Source organism: Malus sylvestris, chromosome 8 (assembly GCF_916048215.2).
Source record: "Malus sylvestris chromosome 8, drMalSylv7.2, whole genome shotgun sequence".
Classification (NCBI taxonomy): Eukaryota; Viridiplantae; Streptophyta; class Magnoliopsida; order Rosales; family Rosaceae; genus Malus; species Malus sylvestris.
Window position 1 is genome coordinate 23,007,187 of NC_062267.1, and position 18,486 is coordinate 23,025,672.

At 40.0% G+C, this 18,486-nt stretch overlaps 2 protein-coding genes and 1 pseudogene across 2 annotated transcripts; all 3 read right to left on the reverse strand.

Moving 5' to 3' along the window:
* Positions 1-10,205: 10,205 nt before the first annotated feature.
* Positions 10,206-10,300, reverse strand: LOC126633620 (U6 spliceosomal RNA; annotated as a pseudogene).
* Positions 10,301-12,583: 2,283 nt separating this feature from the next.
* On the reverse strand, positions 12,584-13,998 carry LOC126631448 (aspartyl protease family protein 2-like). The gene is made up of 3 exons (XM_050301574.1): positions 13,852-13,998; positions 13,486-13,513; positions 12,584-13,089 (listed from the first exon to the last, which is right to left on the reverse strand). Exons 1-3 carry the CDS (start codon positions 13,996-13,998, stop codon positions 12,584-12,586), a joined length of 681 nt encoding a protein of 226 aa, XP_050157531.1.
* Positions 13,999-15,807: 1,809 nt separating this feature from the next.
* On the reverse strand, positions 15,808-18,020 carry LOC126630938 (uncharacterized). Its single transcript, XM_050301092.1, has 4 exons — positions 17,863-18,020; positions 16,884-17,057; positions 16,713-16,777; positions 15,808-16,052 (listed from the first exon to the last, which is right to left on the reverse strand). The coding sequence occupies exons 2-4, from the start codon at positions 17,026-17,028 to the stop codon at positions 15,984-15,986; spliced, it is 279 nt and encodes a 92-aa protein (XP_050157049.1). The 5' UTR covers positions 17,029-17,057; positions 17,863-18,020; the 3' UTR covers positions 15,808-15,983.
* Positions 18,021-18,486: the final 466 nt, after the last annotated feature.

Sequence of the window (18,486 nt, forward strand, 5' to 3'; positions counted from 1 at the left end):
AGGGCTGTACTGCGTAATGAGGCTCCAAATGACCAACCTTCGGTGCCTTCTCATTCTGGGGTTCTGCCTAGTACTGAGGCTCCGAATAATCACCCTCTGGTGCCTCCTCTTTCTGAGGCTCTGCCGACTGCTAAGACTTCTTTTGAGCAACCTTTGTGAAGGCTCATTCTTGTTTGTTTATTTTGATTCATGTATAAGTACATATTTGTAACTTATCTGAGATATCAATAAACAAGCTTTGCTTCATTTCAACGTATTGTGTTAAATACACCAATACATTCTTCACTAAGTTCTTTGAATTTTTCCTTTTGTTGAATCTTGTATGTTGAAGCTTTGTGAGTGAAGCATGTAGGTTGAGGTAGTGCTCCCTTAATTTTCCGAGTGAGAAAAACTTCTCGGTTGGAGACTTGAAAAAATCCAAGTCATTGAGTGGTCGTGAGACTTCCGAGTATCAAGGTGCAGTAGCATATGGTAGGAGTCCCCCAAGTCTCCGGTCGAGGGGGTTGACAAATGAGGCATTTCCTTTCTAAGTGGTAGCCCAAAACTCCTTTTTCATATATATTTGTTATGAAAGTTGTTAGGCCCAAAGAAGAGGAGGCCTAGGCAATTTTTTTTTTTCAAATTTTCGAATTTTTGAATTTTCAAATTTTCGAATTTTTGAATTTTCGAAAATATATATATATATTTAAGCTTTGTAGGTGAAGCTTTGGTGTTGAAGCTTTGTAGGTGAAGCTTTGAGGTTGAAGCTTTGTTAGGTACCATGAATTGATTTTGCTTCACACTATCTTAATCAAGATAGTGTGAAGCTTTTGTGTTGAAGCTTTGTAGGTGAAGCTTTTGTGGTGGGTGAAGCTTTTGTGGGTGAAGCTTTTGTTGGTGAAGCTTTTATGGGTGAAGCTTTTGTGTTGAAGCTTTGTAAGTGAAGCTGTGGAGTTGAAGCTTTGTAGGTGAAGCTTTTGTGTTGAAGCTTTTGTAGGTGAAGCTTTGGAGTTGAAGCTTTGTAGGTGAAGCTTTGGAGTTAAAGCTTTTGTTGGGTACCATGAATTGATTTTGATTCACACTATCTTGATCAAGATAGTGTGAAGCTTTTGAGAATTTGTAGTTGTCCTCCATTGATGAAGTTTTTGTTGGTGAAGCTTTTGTGGTGAAGCTTTGTTGGGTACCATGAATTGATTTTGCTTCACACTATCTTGATCAAGATAGTGTGAAGATTTTGAGAATTTGTAGTTGTCTTCCATTGATTAAGCTTTGTTGAATTTCCATTTTTTTTTTTTTTGGAAAAACTAGAAATTTGTTGAATTTCCCAATTTCCCTTTCTTTCTTTTTTTCTTTTTCTTTTTTTTTTTTTTTGTTTTTTTGTTTTTTTGGGAAACTAGAAATTTGAAAATATGGGAGAGACAACATAAACAAATTTTGCTTCTACACTGTTAAGTAATAGATTGTGATGCAAGCCACACCTTGTAGTAGTCGAAGGTTTGGATGAACCAAATAAATTGAATTTGCTTCGAATAGTCTTGATCAAGAGTGTGTGAAACTTTCTACGAGTTGTAGTTGCCATTTATTGATGAAGCTTTTGTTGGCATCATAAATTGGTTTTGCTTCACACTATCTTGATCAAGAGTGTGTGAAGCTTTTGAGAATTGTGGTTGCCCTCCATTGATGAAGCTCTTGTTGGCACCATAAATTGGTTTTGTTTCACACTATCTTGATCAAGAGTGTGTGAAGCTTTTGAGAATTGTGGTTGAACTCCTTTGATGAAGCTTTTGTTGGCACCATAAATTGGTTTTGCTTCACACTGTCTTGATCAAGAATGTGTGAAGCTTTTGAAAATTGTTGTTGAACTCCTTTGATGAAGCTCTTGTTGGTACCATAAATTGGTTTTGCTTCATACTGTCTTGATCAAGAGTGTGTGAAACTTTTGAGAATTGTGGTTGAACCCCTTTGATGAAGTTCTTGTTGGCACCATAAATTGGTTTTGCTTCATACTGTCTTGATCAAGAGTGTGTGAAGCTTTTGAGAATTGTGGTTGCCCTCCATTGATGAAGCTCTTGTTAGCACCATAAATTGGTTTTGCTTCACAATGTCTTGATCAAGAGTGTGAAGCTTTTGAGAATTGTGGTTGAACTCCTTTGATGAAACTCTTGTTGGCACCATAAATTGGTTTTGCTTCACACTGTTTTAATCAAGAGTGTGTGAAGCTTTTGAGAATTGTGGTTGAACTCCTTTGATAAAGCTCTTGTTGGCACCATAAATTGGTTTTGCTTCACACTGTCTTGATCAAGAGTGTGTGAAGCTTTCTACGAGTTGTAGTGTTTGCATTGTTACAGAGGAGAAATGTCTGAAGTAGATGCAAGAGGGCTGAATAGCTTGATCTTCGTATGCCATGCACTGATGTTGTTGGCTTGTAATAAGACTTTGTTGGTGACTATAACTCTTGTTAAGCATAAGTGCTCCCCTAGTTGAGTTGTCAAGCTTGAGGGTTTTTGATAATTTGTGAATGCTAGGTGTCACATGTACAAGTTGTACCATTCATCTTCTGGTAGGTGGAATGAATGGTGAGTTGCTTTCATCACTTGGTTGGTGGTACGAAGGTGAGTTCCTTAATCACCTTTCATCACCTGGTTGGTGGCACGAAGATGAGTTCCTTCTTCACCTGGTTGGTGGCATGAGTGGCAAGTTGCCAAATCATATTAGAGTACGGGTTATACATTTCATCACCTGGTTGGTGGCATGAAGGAAAGTACGGGTTGTACATTTCATCACCTAGTTGGTGGCATGAAGATGAGTTCATTCTTCACATTTCATCACCTGGTTGGTGAGAATAAGGGCAAGGTGTCGAGGCACATTGTAGCAAGTGTTGAATGACACAAAGTATGTTGAACCCTTTCGAAGCACAGTTGGCTTATGTATGAATGTGTTGGAATGTATGATTGAACGAATATACTGTGAAGTTGTTCGTTTATTTGTATAGTCTTGTTAACATATACTTAGACTTTGTTTCATGTTGGAAACATTCATGTTGAAGCTTTGAACCCGAGTGTTTCATTGCTAGGAATGTAAGAGGATTAGGACCGAGTTGTCTAAATCACCTCTTTATTGAATTCTTGCCAAATAGTCTTCGTTACATAGGATGCCGAACGGCTGAAGTTTAACACTTGTACAATGTGAGTTTACTTGTAATAGTACTTCAAGTGATCAACGTTCCATGGATGGCCAAGGATCTTGCCATCGGAGCTTCTAAGCTTGTAGAAGTCAGGGCGACTGATGCCAACAACTTCAAACGATCCATCCTAATTTGGACTAAGTGTTCCTTCACTCGGGACTTTGTCGCAGAGTAATCTTTTCTTCAATACCCAGTCCCCCACTTTGAAAGAACAAGGTTTGACCCTTGAGTCATAGTAGTTGAAGATGCACTGCTTGTAAGCGACATTCCTCAAGTGAGCCTGGTTTCTGTGTTCCTCGACTAGATCTAAGTTGAGGGTAAGTTGTTTGTCATTTTCGCTTTGCACGTAGTTCTGAACTCGGAACGTTTCTTACTCAAGCTCAACTGGGACAACTGCCTCTGTACCAAAGCCAAGTGAGAATGGGGTTTCTCCTATTGATGTCCGATACGAAGTGTGGTATAACCAAAGAACTTGGGGTACAAATTCTGGCCAACAACCTTTAGCCTTGTCTAAGCTAGTTTTCAAAGTTCGCTTGATTATTTTGTTGATGGCTTCGACTTGTCCATTAGACTGGGGATGAGCTGAGGAGGCAAAACATAAGTTGATGTTAAACTTAAAGCAGAACATCCTGAACTTATTGTTGTCGAACTGTCGCTCGTTGTCAGTGACTATCGCATTAGGAATACCGAATCTACAAATGATGTTCTTCCATACGAAGTATTCTATTTTTTCCATAGTAATGGTTGCCAAGGGTTTTACTTCAGCCACTTTGTGAAGTTGTCAACTGCAACGATTGCATAGCGGACCTTACCCTTCTCTGCAGGCATTGGGCCGATCAAATCAAGTCCCCATTGGGCGAAGGGCTAAGGGCTGATCATAGGAGTGAGCGGCTCAGGAGGGGAGTGAGGAATAGTTGCGTAGCGTTGACACTTATCATATGAGCGAGATATTCTGATGGCATCTTGGTGAAGTGTTAACCAGTAATATCCTTGGCAAAAAACCTTGTGTGCTAGGGATCGAAATCCAGCATGATCTCCGCATACTCCTTCATGTATTTCCCGAAGGATAATTTCCGCCTCTGCGGGCATAAGGCATCTTAGGTATGGTAGGTTAAAACCCCAATTGTAGAGTTGGTCATTAATGATCAAGTAACGGCTAACCTTGTATCGAATCAGCTTAGCTTGGACTTTGTCATTTGGAAGGGTGCCATGAGTAAGGAATCTATAAATTGAGGTAATCCAACTATCGCCCTGTTGTAAGTTGCACACTTCCGCAGCCATGGTGCTTGGTGTTGCCATAAATTCGACCTGAATTTTTCTCCCAATCTTGTCTTCCACCGCTGAGGCGAGGCGAGCCAAAGCATCTGCATAACTATTTGCCGCTCGAGGAATTTGGGTGATCTGGTAGTGGAAATGCTTGAGCAACAATTGTGTTTGTGCCAGATATGCTGCCATGGAGCTATCCTTAGCATCAAAGTTGTTGGTGACCTGGTTAACCACCAATTGGGAGTCACTGAAGATATCAATTCGTTTAACCCCAATGTGTTTAGCCAAACGTAAGCCTGCTATGAGGGCTTCATATTCGGCCTCATTGTTCGACGCCTTGAATTTAAAATGAAGAGCATACTCCATCGCCACTTTGTCAAGGGTCGTAAGGATTAGTCCTACTCCACTACCCTGTTGGTTGGACGAGCTATCAACATATAGACTCCATGATGGGGCTGTTGGTTATATTTTCTGAGCTTCCGAGGGTAATGAAACCACTTCTTTAGGCGTAGAAACAATGTCAACAAGATATGTGAAGTTGGCGATGAAGTCTACCACGGCTTGGCCCTTCTCAGCTAGCTTTGGTTGGTAAGAGATGTCAAACTCACCCAATGCTATCATCCATTTGATCACTCACCCCGAAGTGTCAGGACTTTGGAGTATCTGTCAAAGATGATGATTGGTAAGCACGATGATGGAGTGTGCTTGGAAGTAAGGGCGAATTTTTCAAGCTAACATGACCAATGCTAGAGCCAATTTCTCAATGTTGGAGTATCGTGTCACCGCATCTTGTAAGGCCTTGCTAGCGTAGTAGACAAGTCGTTCGACATTACCATCCTTTCGAATGAGAACGGAACTTACTGCTAAAGCCGATACCGACAAATAGATAATGAGAGTGACACCAACCTCAGGTTTGGAGAGCAGATGGGCTTTACTCATGTAGTCTTTGAGGTTCTTGAATGCCTCACCATATTCATCAGTCTATGTAATGTACTTCTTACTTGGCTTAAGTGTTTTGAAGAAAGGAGCACATATGTCTGTGGCCTTAGAGATGAACCTAGTTAAGGCTGCCACCTTGCCAGTAAGGCTCTAGATGTCTTTTGAAGTTACCGGTTCCTTCATGTCGATGATTGCTTTCATCTTCTCGGGATTAGCCTCAATGCCTCGTTGGCTTATCATGAAGCCTAAGAATTTGCCAGAGCCTACGCCGAAGGCACATTTGTTGGGGTTCAACCTCATTCGATACCTTTTCAGAATGGTGAAAGTTTCAGATAGGTTGGTGATGTGTTGGTCAGCATGTTTGCTCTTGACTAGCATATCATCAACGTAAACTTCCACGCTCTCCCCAATCTGTTCGGTGAACATTGAATTGACCAGTCTCTAATAAGTCGCTCCTGCATTCTTTAGGCCGAAGGGCATGACTTTATAGCAATATAGTCCCCTATCAGTAGTGAAGGTTGTGTGTTCTTAGTCCAGAGGGTTTATGAGGATTTGGTTGTATCCTGAGTAAGCATCCATGAAGCTCAGAAGTTCACACCCTGTCGTAGAGTCTATAAGTCTGTCTATAAGATGAAGAGGAAAGCTATCCTTCGGGCATCCTTTGTTTAGGTCGATGTAATCGACACACATTCTCCATAAGACTTTTTGAGGCACGAGACTTTCCTTGGTCGGATTCTTTTTAACAAGGACAACATTTGCTACCCACGTTGGATAATTGACTTAGCGGACGAAGCCTATGCCTTTAAGTTTTTCAACTTCTGCCTTCCTTGCCTCGTACCGTTGAGCGTCATAAGATCTTCGCTTCTGTCTCACTGGCTTAGTCTTGGGGTCAATACTTAAGCGATGACAGATTATATCGAGAAAGATGTCTGGCATGTCCTCGTATGACCGGGCGAAGACGTCAGTGTTCTCTTGCAAAAAAAAGATCAATGTCAACCGAATGGGCGGTGACAAGGTGGTGCTAATCTTAACCATGCGATCCGGATAATCTTTTGAAATAGAGACCTTCTCCAACTCTTCAGTGGGTTGTGCTGCTGGGTGAAAGAGTCATCTCGAAGATCGTCGGGTTGACTGTTGCCACCGTGAAGATCCAAGTTGGCTTCGTCTGGGCTGGTCTTTATGACATGGTCATGTATAGAAAGGGTTTCCTTAGGCACAAGCAGGTGTTGTTGCTTGACCGAAGTGTTGTAACATGATCGTGCACTAAGTTGATCTCCTCTGATGTAACCATTGCCATAGGGGGTTAGAAATTTCATCAACAACATATGTGTGGATACCATGGCCTTGAGTTCATTGATGCATATGCGTCCCAGGATGACATTGTATGTCGTTGGGCAATCAACCACCAGGAAGTTAGTGGTAATGGTAGCTGTGTAAGGGCATGTACCAATGGTGAAAAGTAAGTGTATGCTCCCCAAAGGGTGCACGATATCATCGGAGAAGCTTATCAGAGGAGAAATCGAGCGATCGAGCAAGTGTTCAACTACATTAAGTGCCTTGAAAGCTTCAACAAACATGATATTGACCAAAGCCCCCGTGTCTACCAGGATTCGTTGTACTTCAAAGTTGGCTATATGAGCTTCCACGATCAGTAGGTCGTTGTGAGGGTAAATGATACCTCTTTCTTCCTCAGGGTAGAAACATATTAGATCCCAGTTAAGCTTTTGATACTTGCCTCCCCTGATGTCTTCCACGTGAAACACTTGGTGGCCAGACCTTAAAGCTCGTTCACTATTTTTCATGGCCCTGTTGGAAGATTTAGATATGGGTGTGCCACCACTTATGGAATATATCACATTCACCTGGCGTTGGTTACGGTTACCCCTTGGAGGGTGAATGAGGAATTGATCAATTTTTCCTTCACGTGCCAAAGCTTCAATATGATCACGATTGGTGATACACTTCTCGCCGTCATGGCCGTTATGCTCGTGGTAAGAGCAAAACGTGCCCGTGTTCTTCGTGGGCTTGTAACCCGACTACCTTGGCATTGGCTTCGGTATCAGGTGTGCTATCCTGGGGTAAATGGTCACGCATGTGGTGTTCAAATGTGTGTATGTCTCATACCTCGGGGTAGGGTATGTCCTGACACATGTTTGGCCTATTGTTTTGACTGCCTGGGGGCGGGCATTATCGTGGCGATACCCTTGGTTATCGCGATAGTGTCCCTTACTTATTTTACTAAAATGAGACTGGTGAGGATGGAAATCTTTCCTTTTGCCCTGAGATTGATATGTCTGTTGACTTGGCGAAGTATTAAGTAAGGCAAAGGGAGGCACTACTGCCCTTTGGAAGGTCGAAGTCTTCTCATTGGTTGGATCTGGCTTCCATTCCCTACTTGCTGATAAAGGGTGACTGTGGGGGGTTTCCCTTGGTATGTCATTGCTTCGGCGGAGGCATGGTTATAAGCCTAGGCCATCACCTTAAAGTATGTCTTCCAAGTGTTGGCATTGATCATGTACTTAAAAAAAACAGTCATGTAGCCTTGCCGTGAAGGCTTTGAGGGCAGTCTTGCCGTCTGCCTCGGCACAAGGGAATACTCATGGCTGAAATGGCCAGTATACTTACGTAATGACTCGTCTGGCTTCTGCAAATAGTGTACAAGTCATCCGTAAAGTGCAAGCGATTGGTCTGGAAAATGTGTTGAGAAACAAACAATTTCCTCAATTCCTCAAATGAGTTTACCGTCTCCGGTGGAAGACGGCTATACCAGTTTAGAGCTCCACCAAAGAGGGTAGAGGGGAAGAGAAGACACCGCTCTTCGTCGGTGTGTATCCGGTATGCCATGGTGGACTCAAAAAGGTTAAGGTGTTCAATCGGGTCCTCCTTTCTAGTATAGAGTTGCAAGCCAGGCTTCTGCTTTGTCTTTGCTTTGAGGGAGGTGTCGAGGATCCTTCTTGTAAGAAGGCCAGGCCTAGGTTGGTTCCAATCAGGTATCTCAGCTTGTCATTCGGCCTTCAACTTGTTTACTTCCTTAAGAAGCTGTAGGATAAGAGGGTCCTGAGTGGAGTCATGTACCACTGGAGCTTTCTTTCGTAAATCTCCATCTTCTCTTAGAAGTATGAAGGTTTGATCAAGAGAATGTGATTTTTCCCTAGACTCGCCGTACTGACTTCCAAGGTATGTCCGTCGGAACATTTCTAAGTCCCCTATACCTTCGTGTTTCTCTAGGACTTGTTGCCCCTTCCCCAAATTGGTAGCCGGCCTGGGACATAGGAGGGGACCGAGTCTTTCAGAGACCCTTGGGTCATTGATCTTTGAGTTTACATGGATGGGACTATCTCGACGTTGCTTTAGGAAATCTCGACAATCGCGAAAAACGATTTTCGATCCTTCTACTCCTTCTGTAAGGAAGTGTCTTCCTCTACTTTTCCTGCTTTGGGTCGAAGCAGCTGGGTTGAGAGAAGTCTCATGTTGATCAATGTTTTGATGATTAGCTCGCTCCTCATCAGGGATACCCATGTCGAAGGAAGGTGACCCTCCGTGTTGGGGGGCACCCAGATGATGGTTGATGTCCACAGGGGTAACGAGCTCGCATGTTTGAGTACGCCTAGTTTCGTGGAGCGTCTCAAAAAGCTTCTCATACTGCTCTTGGAGGACCTCATTCTTCATTGCTATCTTGTTGTTCTAAGCTTCTAGCTCATCAACTTTAGCTTGAAGAGCAACCCTATTTCCTTCCTTCTTTCATTGCCTCGCACCAAGTGCAAGAGGGGTGTCATTCTGCGTGATGTGGCTTCCTTCGCTCCCCATGTTAGAGAGGGATGCCTGATCAAAAGAGAGTGTACGAATGGTGGAAACCAGCTTAACAAAGCTGAAGAGAGTGGGAATAAGTGTCGTTCCCACAGACAGCGCCAAATGTTGATGCACAAAATCAGTGAGGACTTTGGTACAACAGAAAGTGTTAAGTTTGTGACCTTCGCTAGATTACTCCGGTCACTAGCGTGGATAAGTATGTAAATGGATAGAAACAAGGAAGCAAACACAAGATGTGCATGGTTCACCCAGATTGACTACGTCCACAGAGTAGAGGAGTTCTCATTAATTGTAAAGGGTTTACACAAGTACATAGGTTCAAGCTCTCCTTTAGTGAGTACTGGTGAATGATTTAGTACAAATGACATTCGAAAATATTGTGGGAAAATGATCTCCTTTTATAGAAGAGGGTTTCTAGCTTTGTTTTGACATTGACACGTGTCGTGTTGTGATTGGCTTCTGATGTTGACACGTGTCGCGCTATGATTGGCTTTTAATGTCGACACGTGTCGCGCTGTGATTGGACTCCTGGTTGGAGGGAAACTCTTCTGGGTCCTTGACGATATAACGTTGACCGGTGCTCAGTAGTTTTGAGATTGGTCAAGTATGGTACAAACAACATTTAATTGCATTGAAAACAATAAAATGAAAATTTTATTATTAATTATAAGTCAAACCTAACCCACGTTACACTCTAAGAGGGTATTTTAGGAACACAAGAATTATAAAAACTAACATACCAAGCTTTTTAAGGAAATTTGCTTAGTTTGACTCTAGTAAATGAGGTTTAAGTGAAAAAATAAAGAGGATGGGTTTTAAGTGAGAGAAAATAAGTTTTAAGGGGAAACTCTCATTTTCAGTAAAAAAATTCATGCATTTGTTTCACACTACATATTTATGTTATTTATTATGTGTGAAACATATTCATTTAATAATAATAAGAATAGTTAAAATACAAGACTATTAACATTTCTCGATTTATCTCGAAATACCGGGTTCAGGCCCGGCAACAGAATTTTTTCTCCCCAAAAACGTTTCTCGATTTATGCTGTTGTCCTTTTGCAAAGGTCACGCTAATCTTCTTTGCACGAGTTCAATTTTATCAGATGCCGACGAAGGGACGAAATTTTAAAGCTGTTTGGGATATATTACACCGCTCCACGGGCTAGACAATTTACAAACAGCGTACAAATAAGCCGTGCTCTTGCTGCTAGTTTTCACCTGCCTAATGAGATAGTGCAGACTAGGTACGGACATGGAAAGGTGCAGTATTTTCTGATGAGAAAAGATTGTATTTATCTCTTGGACATCTTGTACCTGTAATCGTACTTGGTATATCAGTTCTAGTCCAGTGAGCTTATATGGTATATAGATAACTATCTTCTAAGATGAACCAAACATTACACACGTGAGGACTTGGTTACACTTTCAGGTGTTCCCACTTAATTTCGACACTTGCTATAGTATATATTAGTATGTGAGATGCATGGAAGGCATGAGGTCGATCTGCTTCAAGGTGCTCCTTTTTCTCTCTACTCTCTCTCTCTAACTCTCTCTCTCTCTACTTTTCAATAGTTTTTACCTATTTTCTCTGCACTTGAATCTCATATTTACATTGCTTGTTCTGTAGTGAGTTCCTTTTTATCTCAGTAGACTTGAAATGGGATGAATTCTTGGCTGGTTTCTTCAATTGTAGAAGAGCATGTTTGCCGACGTAATGTTCTTCGGAGTCATTGATTCATTTTGAATCTCGGGCATTTAAGTTGAAGGGTTTTAATTTGGGATTAGGTTAACAGAATGCCATAATATTCTAAGATGAGGAAAATTAGATGGATTACTCTAATGAGGTTCTCTTAGATTTCCATATTGAATAATGGGTGCGCTGACAAGTGACAGATTTGTAGCTGTTCACATTGCTTCTATCAGGGTTTAGGCATTAGAATCAATTTCTAGGCATTAGAATTGTTTCTCCTTCTTTTCGTCACATTAACTGGTTTGGTATTGCTGTGCTTTGAAAAAAAGCTGCTGTGAGAATAAGCGGTTGTGCTGTGAGAATAAATGGCTGTAAAATAAATCAGCAGAGCGTTTGGTAAACTTTTTTGTAAAAAAGCTTTTGGAAAAAAAAGTAGTCTGATAGTGGGTCTTTTCATTAAATGAGCACTGTAGCTCTGTGTGTTTTGAAAAAAAACCAGTTTTCCAAAGCTACAAATAGCAGCTTCAGCTTTTTCCTTTGATTTCAGCTTATTCTCACAGCAGCTTCCAAAATAAGCTCTTTTTTTTCAGTTTACCAAACACCTAAAACCCTCACAGCTTTTTTTCATATGTGCTTTTTTTTTAAGCACCTCACTCCCAAACTAGGTAAGACGGTTGGTTTCTTTAGTTTGGTTTCTTTCTTTGAAGACGGTTGGTTTTCCGTAGATGTAAGTTTGTTTTCATACCAAATATGATATCGAATCTATCATAAAGATCGATCTGGGTTCGGTATATTGTAGGCTTGAAAACTAGCGGGTGTGAATTCTGAACTGTTTTGTTATAATGTGAATCTTATTGTGATTTGAATCAGGCTAGATAGAGTGGCAGCTTGTAACCTATGTTAGAAAGTGTTGGGGAATGCGATTGTTGACAGTTTTTAACCGCCGCGATGATTATTTCTTGACAGATAAAGACCATCAACAAACGCATTCCTACTTTCTGATTGTCCAAAAGAGATTGAGACACTACCAATACCCATTAATCTCCTCAGCGGTAATGCATCGATGCAAACTATTAGTTTGTTCAGGTGATCAAATGACGAGATTGCAAATATTCAGGGAGCCCTGCTCTCCGCATTACTCAATTTACCATGAAGTTTAATTTGCCAACAAAGAAACTATGGAATTTAACAAGCTGGAAAGGAAATTAAAGGTGTTATTATATGTTATCGATGATCACTTAAACCTTTTTTTTTGCAATACTAATACTACTATTAGTGATCAACAACTTTCAGCAGTAAAGGATAATTTCAAATCAGCCACATCAAAAAAGAACCTGTGATTTGCTTGTTGATAAGCTCCGAGTACGTTTAGCTGCAGATGTTCATCCAGAGGAAGAATCGTCATGCAGAATTGATTTTCTTGGATATACTCTCTGAATGTGCTTTGCCTATCCAAATCCATATATGCATTTTCGAAATGCAGTGTGAGTTTTGGAAATTTATACCTTCCTCCCCTGTGTATCTCGTAGCACAAGTCATAATCTGCATGTTTCCTGGTGTTGTTCAAAGGGTTCCATTCCATCCGTAGGCGTCTTGAAAGTGACTTATCACAGCTCGTTTGAGGACGACATAGGCTTTGGCGGTGATGAAGCTACGTTGTGTTCCTGAATCAATAACTGTCTCACTTACAGGCTCCATGAACAACTTTGGATCTATTGGGACCAGTCTCCCATATCCGCCCTGCCCCAAAATTGGTGTAGTCTGCACGTTAGGACCGAAATTTGTGCAGCTTTACCAAAGTGTATCAGTGTTCCATTTGCTGATTCAACATCCATTACAGGCTTCAAGAAGTTACTAGGTGCCGTGTAGGCTAGGCCTAGAAGCCCTGCGATCGGGTTCCCTTCTGGACCTTGAGGCCCCGTATCAATATGGTTCACTATCCCGCAGCCAAACGCAACGTTCGTGACTAGTTGTTGCTGCTTCTGTTGCCCACAAATTTCAGATTTGAAGGTGAATACGTCCCATCCAAAACGGCCGCTGCTGCTCTGCCCTTTCTCAATGTGTTCACCGTAGTAGCTAACCTCGTACGAACAGGTGTCGTTACGACCCAAAGGAGGAGGATCGGGACAGAGCGGATGACGAGGAGACATGGCTCTGTAGGTAGCCGATTTCTTCCCATCAAAATTTGGCAGAGCTACGGGGAAGCACTTGGTGCAATCTGCGCATTGCACCCAACTTGGGATGGGCAAATACCATCGGTTTACCCGTCCATTTAAATTTCACGGTTACGGTTATGGGTAACCGTTTACCCACGAAATTTAAATGGACGGTTATGGATATTAACCGCGATTATAAACGGGTAACCATTTACCCATTTATTTTATATATGTAAAATTAACACAAACCAAGTTCCTTATCGGACAAAACTTAGATCAATGTTATTGACTATAGTGCATGATTTCTATAATATAATATAGTTTTCCTTAACCACTTTAAATTTCATGGTTTATTATATATATTATGTTAATATTTTACATTCCGAGTCAAATAACCCAAAAATACTATCTTTTAACAGTTTTCGTAACCCAAGAATACTTAGCAAATTTTATATTACCTTCATTGCTAATAGTTGAAAATATTGTCTGTAAACCATTATTTCAATTATTAGAATGATATACGGACTTAAAAAATTAAAATGCGGAAATGTATGATACATAGACAGGTGAAAAATGAGTAAATAGTAAAAAAGAAATGATAAACGGATTTTAAAATGATAAATGGATAAACGGATACTAAACGGTTACGGTTAAATAGGTACACGGTTATGAGTATGGTTAACCGTTTATAAACGGTTATGGGTATGGGTATAACCGTTTAAACAATTACCCAACGGGTAAACAGTTATACGATTATGAGAATAAACGGTTATGAATAAATAACCGCGGTTCCCGCCCACCATAACCGTTGCCCATCCCTACACCCAAATGAGGTCGCTCCCTGTGTCAATGGCCAGGTTGGCCTTAACTGGGGGCGTCCTGATCCAGAGCTCCACGTAGAAGAAGCCACTGAATGAACGCTTCACGGGGGCCGTTATCTCAGTTGTGCTTTGGCGGAGGGAGGAGGACATAGCCGCTGCGCGAGATTTGGAAACTTCGACTTGTTTTTTCTTGGACAAGGGTGTGGTTTTGGGGGAAGGGAATGGGCTTCATTTTCAGTGTGAAAGTTAAGGCTGTGCCTGCAACCATAGCAACGACAAGGAAGAAAATAAATGCATTGCTAGACATCATTGCTTAAGCTTTGGAATCAACTGATTCCATCGATGTTTGAAGTTGTGTGATGATGGTGAAGGACAGTGTGGAGCATGTGTGTGTGTCTATATATATATATATATATATATATATATATATATATATATGTATGTATGTATGTATATATATATATGTATGTATGTATATATATATATATATGTATGTATGTATGTATGTATATATATGTATGTATGTATGTATGTGTATATATAGTCGTTTCTTGCAGTTGCAGGACGCATCCGTCTAAGATACGGTCACTTACATTTCATTGTGTCATCAATGCATGTTTTACATCGTTTCACACTTGCAATTAACCTTAAATGTATTCACCAAACAAAAGATTTAATTGTTGAAATATTTACTAACACGGTTTCATTTATCATTTTCATAACTATATCTAGCTAACCAACAATGTTTAACAGACATTTCAGGGCCTTTATCTTCTCATCTCATTTAATTTGTTGGATTATTATCAAAATTTGAGGCTTCACAAGGCATCCTATTCCTCTAGGTAGGTGTGAGCCTAACTTTTTCTCCCATCAAAAATGTTGTATTTTTAGTATTAATGTGTATAATTTACTTGTGGGACAAGTATTGAGAGAACCTAGCCATGTGTGAACTTTAGTATTCATAATGAATATGCTAATTATATATGTTTCTCATTGGTTCAGACTTACCCAACCTAGCATTCGTAATTGGGACCTCTAAGATCAATCATCCAAAATAAACAATTATCAAAATTAATAAGCATTCACTAGTCATCCAATATACGTGAATCGTTTCCATCAAGTGCGGGACGGAATTATGAACCTTAATCCGAGAAAAATATATCTATAATTATGTCTGAAACCGTAAATTACTCCAAACCATATTATAAATTCAGGCAGCATTGGCACGCACCAATAAAAAATTAAAGAGAAGAATTCGAAGATTAAAATCAGTTTAACGGTATAAATGTGAAATTTTATCTTATTATCAATTTTTGTTTATTTATTCAACCAAAGTGGATACACAATGCATATAACGCAACCAGACGCTCGAGAACCTATATTTATTTTACAAAATACGACCAATTTTATAAGCCTCTCAAAAGGCTTGTAATGTAAAGTAACATTAAAACTTGCAAGTAGGCAGTGATCATCCTTGGCCTTAACCGTCTCCAACAATCCATTAAAATGTGAAGACGGGCACAGCCTACTTTGAACCAAAAAGGGCAAAAAACCCGACAGGCTGCCCTTGCGTGCTTTGGTCTCTATTACGTTGCAATTTTTTTGGCATTGTACTAAAGCATAATGTTTCTCATATTGCTCTGCCAACAGCGTTTTCTCACAATTACAAACATTTTTTTTCCTACAACTGGCAGAATAACTTGAAAATGTTTATGGATCACAAAACTACTTTTTTAAAAATGTGCTTCTTTAGAAAGCACTTCCAAGTAAGTCTCAACGTGCTTCTTACTAAAGCAAACAGACATCAATTAACTTGTTCACCCAATTAACTAACACAGTTGGATCAGATTCGAACGCGAAGCAAAATGGTGACAGATGAATTAGCTAACCCTAGAACATCAATCTGTTACCACAAAATGAGTCCGGTGAAGTTACAGTTGAGTCGATATAAAGAAATGCTTAACTGAAGAAGAAGGGTTTATTACTTGAACATGTCCAGGGCATGAACCTGCCAAACACGAACATGACCTCCTCGGTCTCGCATCAATCCCTACTCAAAATAATATCGACATGAATGACTTAATTCGCAATTACAACAATAAACAAAAAAGTTGAACACTAGTCGCTCGGTTTGCTCATTTAGTTGGTTCAGCAGACTGAGTATTCTTGACGTCTCTGGGGCACTGAGATACATATGGTTTGAGCTGCAAGCACGAAAGGAAACGGTAATTTAGAACTACATGTATACATAAGAGTGAGGAGTAAACTGTTCAATTATAACTTCAAAGTTTTTATTAGAAGGACATTACTTGCATCCACTCCTTGGGTGACATGGACCAAATCCTACCGTCACATGTGTCAGCCTTTAAAAAATAAATGAAAAAGAATACCTGCCTTTCAGCTCAGCAGTCATGCCATGCCAACCTTCAACTCTGGGCAAACCGACATCAGAAGTTGATGACATCAGATGTTGAATGACTTGTTGATTTTACATGGAACATAACCTTTAAATGTGTTGCCCAAATTTTTCATCGCCAACTTCTGGTGTTGCTTTGCTCAGAACTGAAGTACCTGAAGCTGGAGATGGCATGACAATTGGGCTCAAAGGCAAGGATTCTTTTTTTCTTTTGAAAAAGGGAACACGTGTCAAGATGAGATTGGTCCATGCCAAACAGATAGGCATGAGGGTTCATCCAAAAGGGTGGATGCAAGAATCGTCCTTAGTAAAATAGCATAGTTGAAGATGTCATCAGAGCTGCAGAGCATCCATGAAATTCCAAATGGAAGCTCTAACTTAAAAGATGAATATTACCGAAGAATGGAGGAAAAGAGAAACAACAAAAGAGAAATAGAAACATGTTCACCTTGAAGTCAGTTAAATCAGGGACTACATAGTTAGGTAATTTCTCCTGCTGCACGACATACTTAGCTGCAAAAATTTTGGATAATTCGAAAACATGTCAATCAGTAATTTTTACCTGAAAATTTTGAATGAGCACATTGTCAAATTTTTGCAAAAATGGAAATGGGCAAACCTTTTCGGGTGTGGAAACCAGTCGGCTTGCAATTCTTCCCCTTGTAGTAATCCCTTGGGGCACGTTTGGAAGAAAGAATGTCAAGTGATGATGTTCGCTTTCGACGAAATGCCCTTCCTAACCCTATTATTAGTCCCAATGGCATTTTCTTTGCTTTTTTTTTAATCACAATAACTGAATAAAGTAAACTAAAACTAATTAGCAAATATGCTTAAAACCGTCAATGCATCCTATAAAACACTACCAAAGACATCAGCTCGAGAGAAAGCAGCAGAACCGGTTCAACAACAGCCAAGCAAACAGTGGTGAAACCAAGAATTTATCTCACAACAACAAACGCCAAAATTTAAATCTTGATTAAATTTTCATACTATCTTCCAACTATCTTCGAAATATCACGGTCACAACTATCTTCGAAATGTTTTCATACTTTGAACCATAGTTGCCAGATACGAAGTATAGTTCGAGTACGGAATTCGCTAGTAACCTATAGCAACATTCGCTAGAGAGTAGACAGACAGTACAATATTCAGTTCCATTCATTCTAATTTCGTTAAAGAATGTAAATAGACATCGAATATTAATTCATCTTTCCCCAAAAAAATTTCTTTTTATTGCATACAAGACATTGCAGTTTAGCAAATATCAAAATCACTCCAAAAAGACACAAACACTTTCCAATCATTCCCACAAACAAGCAAGACTACAGATTTGATTCAGATTCATGGAACTACGAACTGCAGATTCGATTACTGATAACATTCAAATTTTTAGCCTCAACCCAGTTCAATTTTTTTGGTTTGAGACAGAAATGTCCAGACAAGCAACGAGATTTGAAGATTTTTCAATGATCCAATAGAGTTTGGGTTAGGATAACAAAACCCTTGTCATTCTTCCACACAGACATACAGAGTGAGCAATATTATTCAACAAATTCCAGGTATAAGGAACCTGATAGGGTAGTAGAACTAGAAGGTACCTGAGAGGGCTGAGGAGTGAGGTTCGGATTTTGAAGCTGTCGTGCAAATGAGTGCCGGAGAGGGTTTAGGTTTTTCTGCTTCTCAAAACCAAGAGAAAGAATGAATCGAAAGAAAGGGAACTGGAGAGAGAAGAGAGGGGGAGCAAATAGCATATGGCCTAGGCCTGTAACCTAAAGTGGGTTGGGCTCGGCTTTCTCCTCAATTTTCTATCAAAATCCATTACACTCTACTCTTTTGAACCAGGTTTCAACTCTCCCCAACTCCATAACCCCGCCTTTCAGTACCAATGTTCTAAAAAACACTAGGCGCTATTCTGACAACAGGTAGGGGCTTAGCACCTAGGCAGCGGATTTATGTAATTTTATAGTATATTTTGTAAATAAGTATCTATTTACACTTTAAAAAAAAAAATCTATACTTGTATGGATGATAAAATGAAAAAATAGAAGTAGAAGAATACACAAAGTATATCCATCCATCCATCCAACAAGTTCAATATTTAAAAAGCAGTAAACATATAATCATAATGAGGAGTATTCTTAGATGATAGACTAAATTCTTCTTGTTCATGATCCTTGCATTGGATTGGACATAAACTAAATTATTTAACCTTGATGTATCTA

Excerpts from the sequence above, each read along its gene's own strand:
- LOC126631448 (XM_050301574.1), bottom strand. The coding sequence starts at position 13,998 with ATGTCCTCCTCCCTCCGCCAAAGCACAACTGAGATAACGGCCCCCGTG. Across the intron at positions 13,514-13,851 it reads CAGGGAGCGACCTCATTTGG|ACAATATTTTCAACTATTAG; the intron begins GTGTAGGGATGG and ends AATGGTTTACAG. Across the intron at positions 13,090-13,485 it reads TTCAACTATTAGCAATGAAG|ATTGCACCAAGTGCTTCCCC; the intron begins GTAATATAAAAT and ends TGCAATGCGCAG.
- LOC126630938 (XM_050301092.1), bottom strand. The coding sequence starts at position 17,028 with ATGCCATTGGGACTAATAATAGGGTTAGGAAGGGCATTTCGTCGAAAG. Across the intron at positions 16,778-16,883 it reads TGGTTTCCACACCCGAAAAG|CTAAGTATGTCGTGCAGCAG; the intron begins GTTTGCCCATTT and ends AAATTTTTGCAG. Across the intron at positions 16,053-16,712 it reads CTGATTTAACTGACTTCAAG|CTCAAACCATATGTATCTCA; the intron begins GTGAACATGTTT and ends TCGTGCTTGCAG.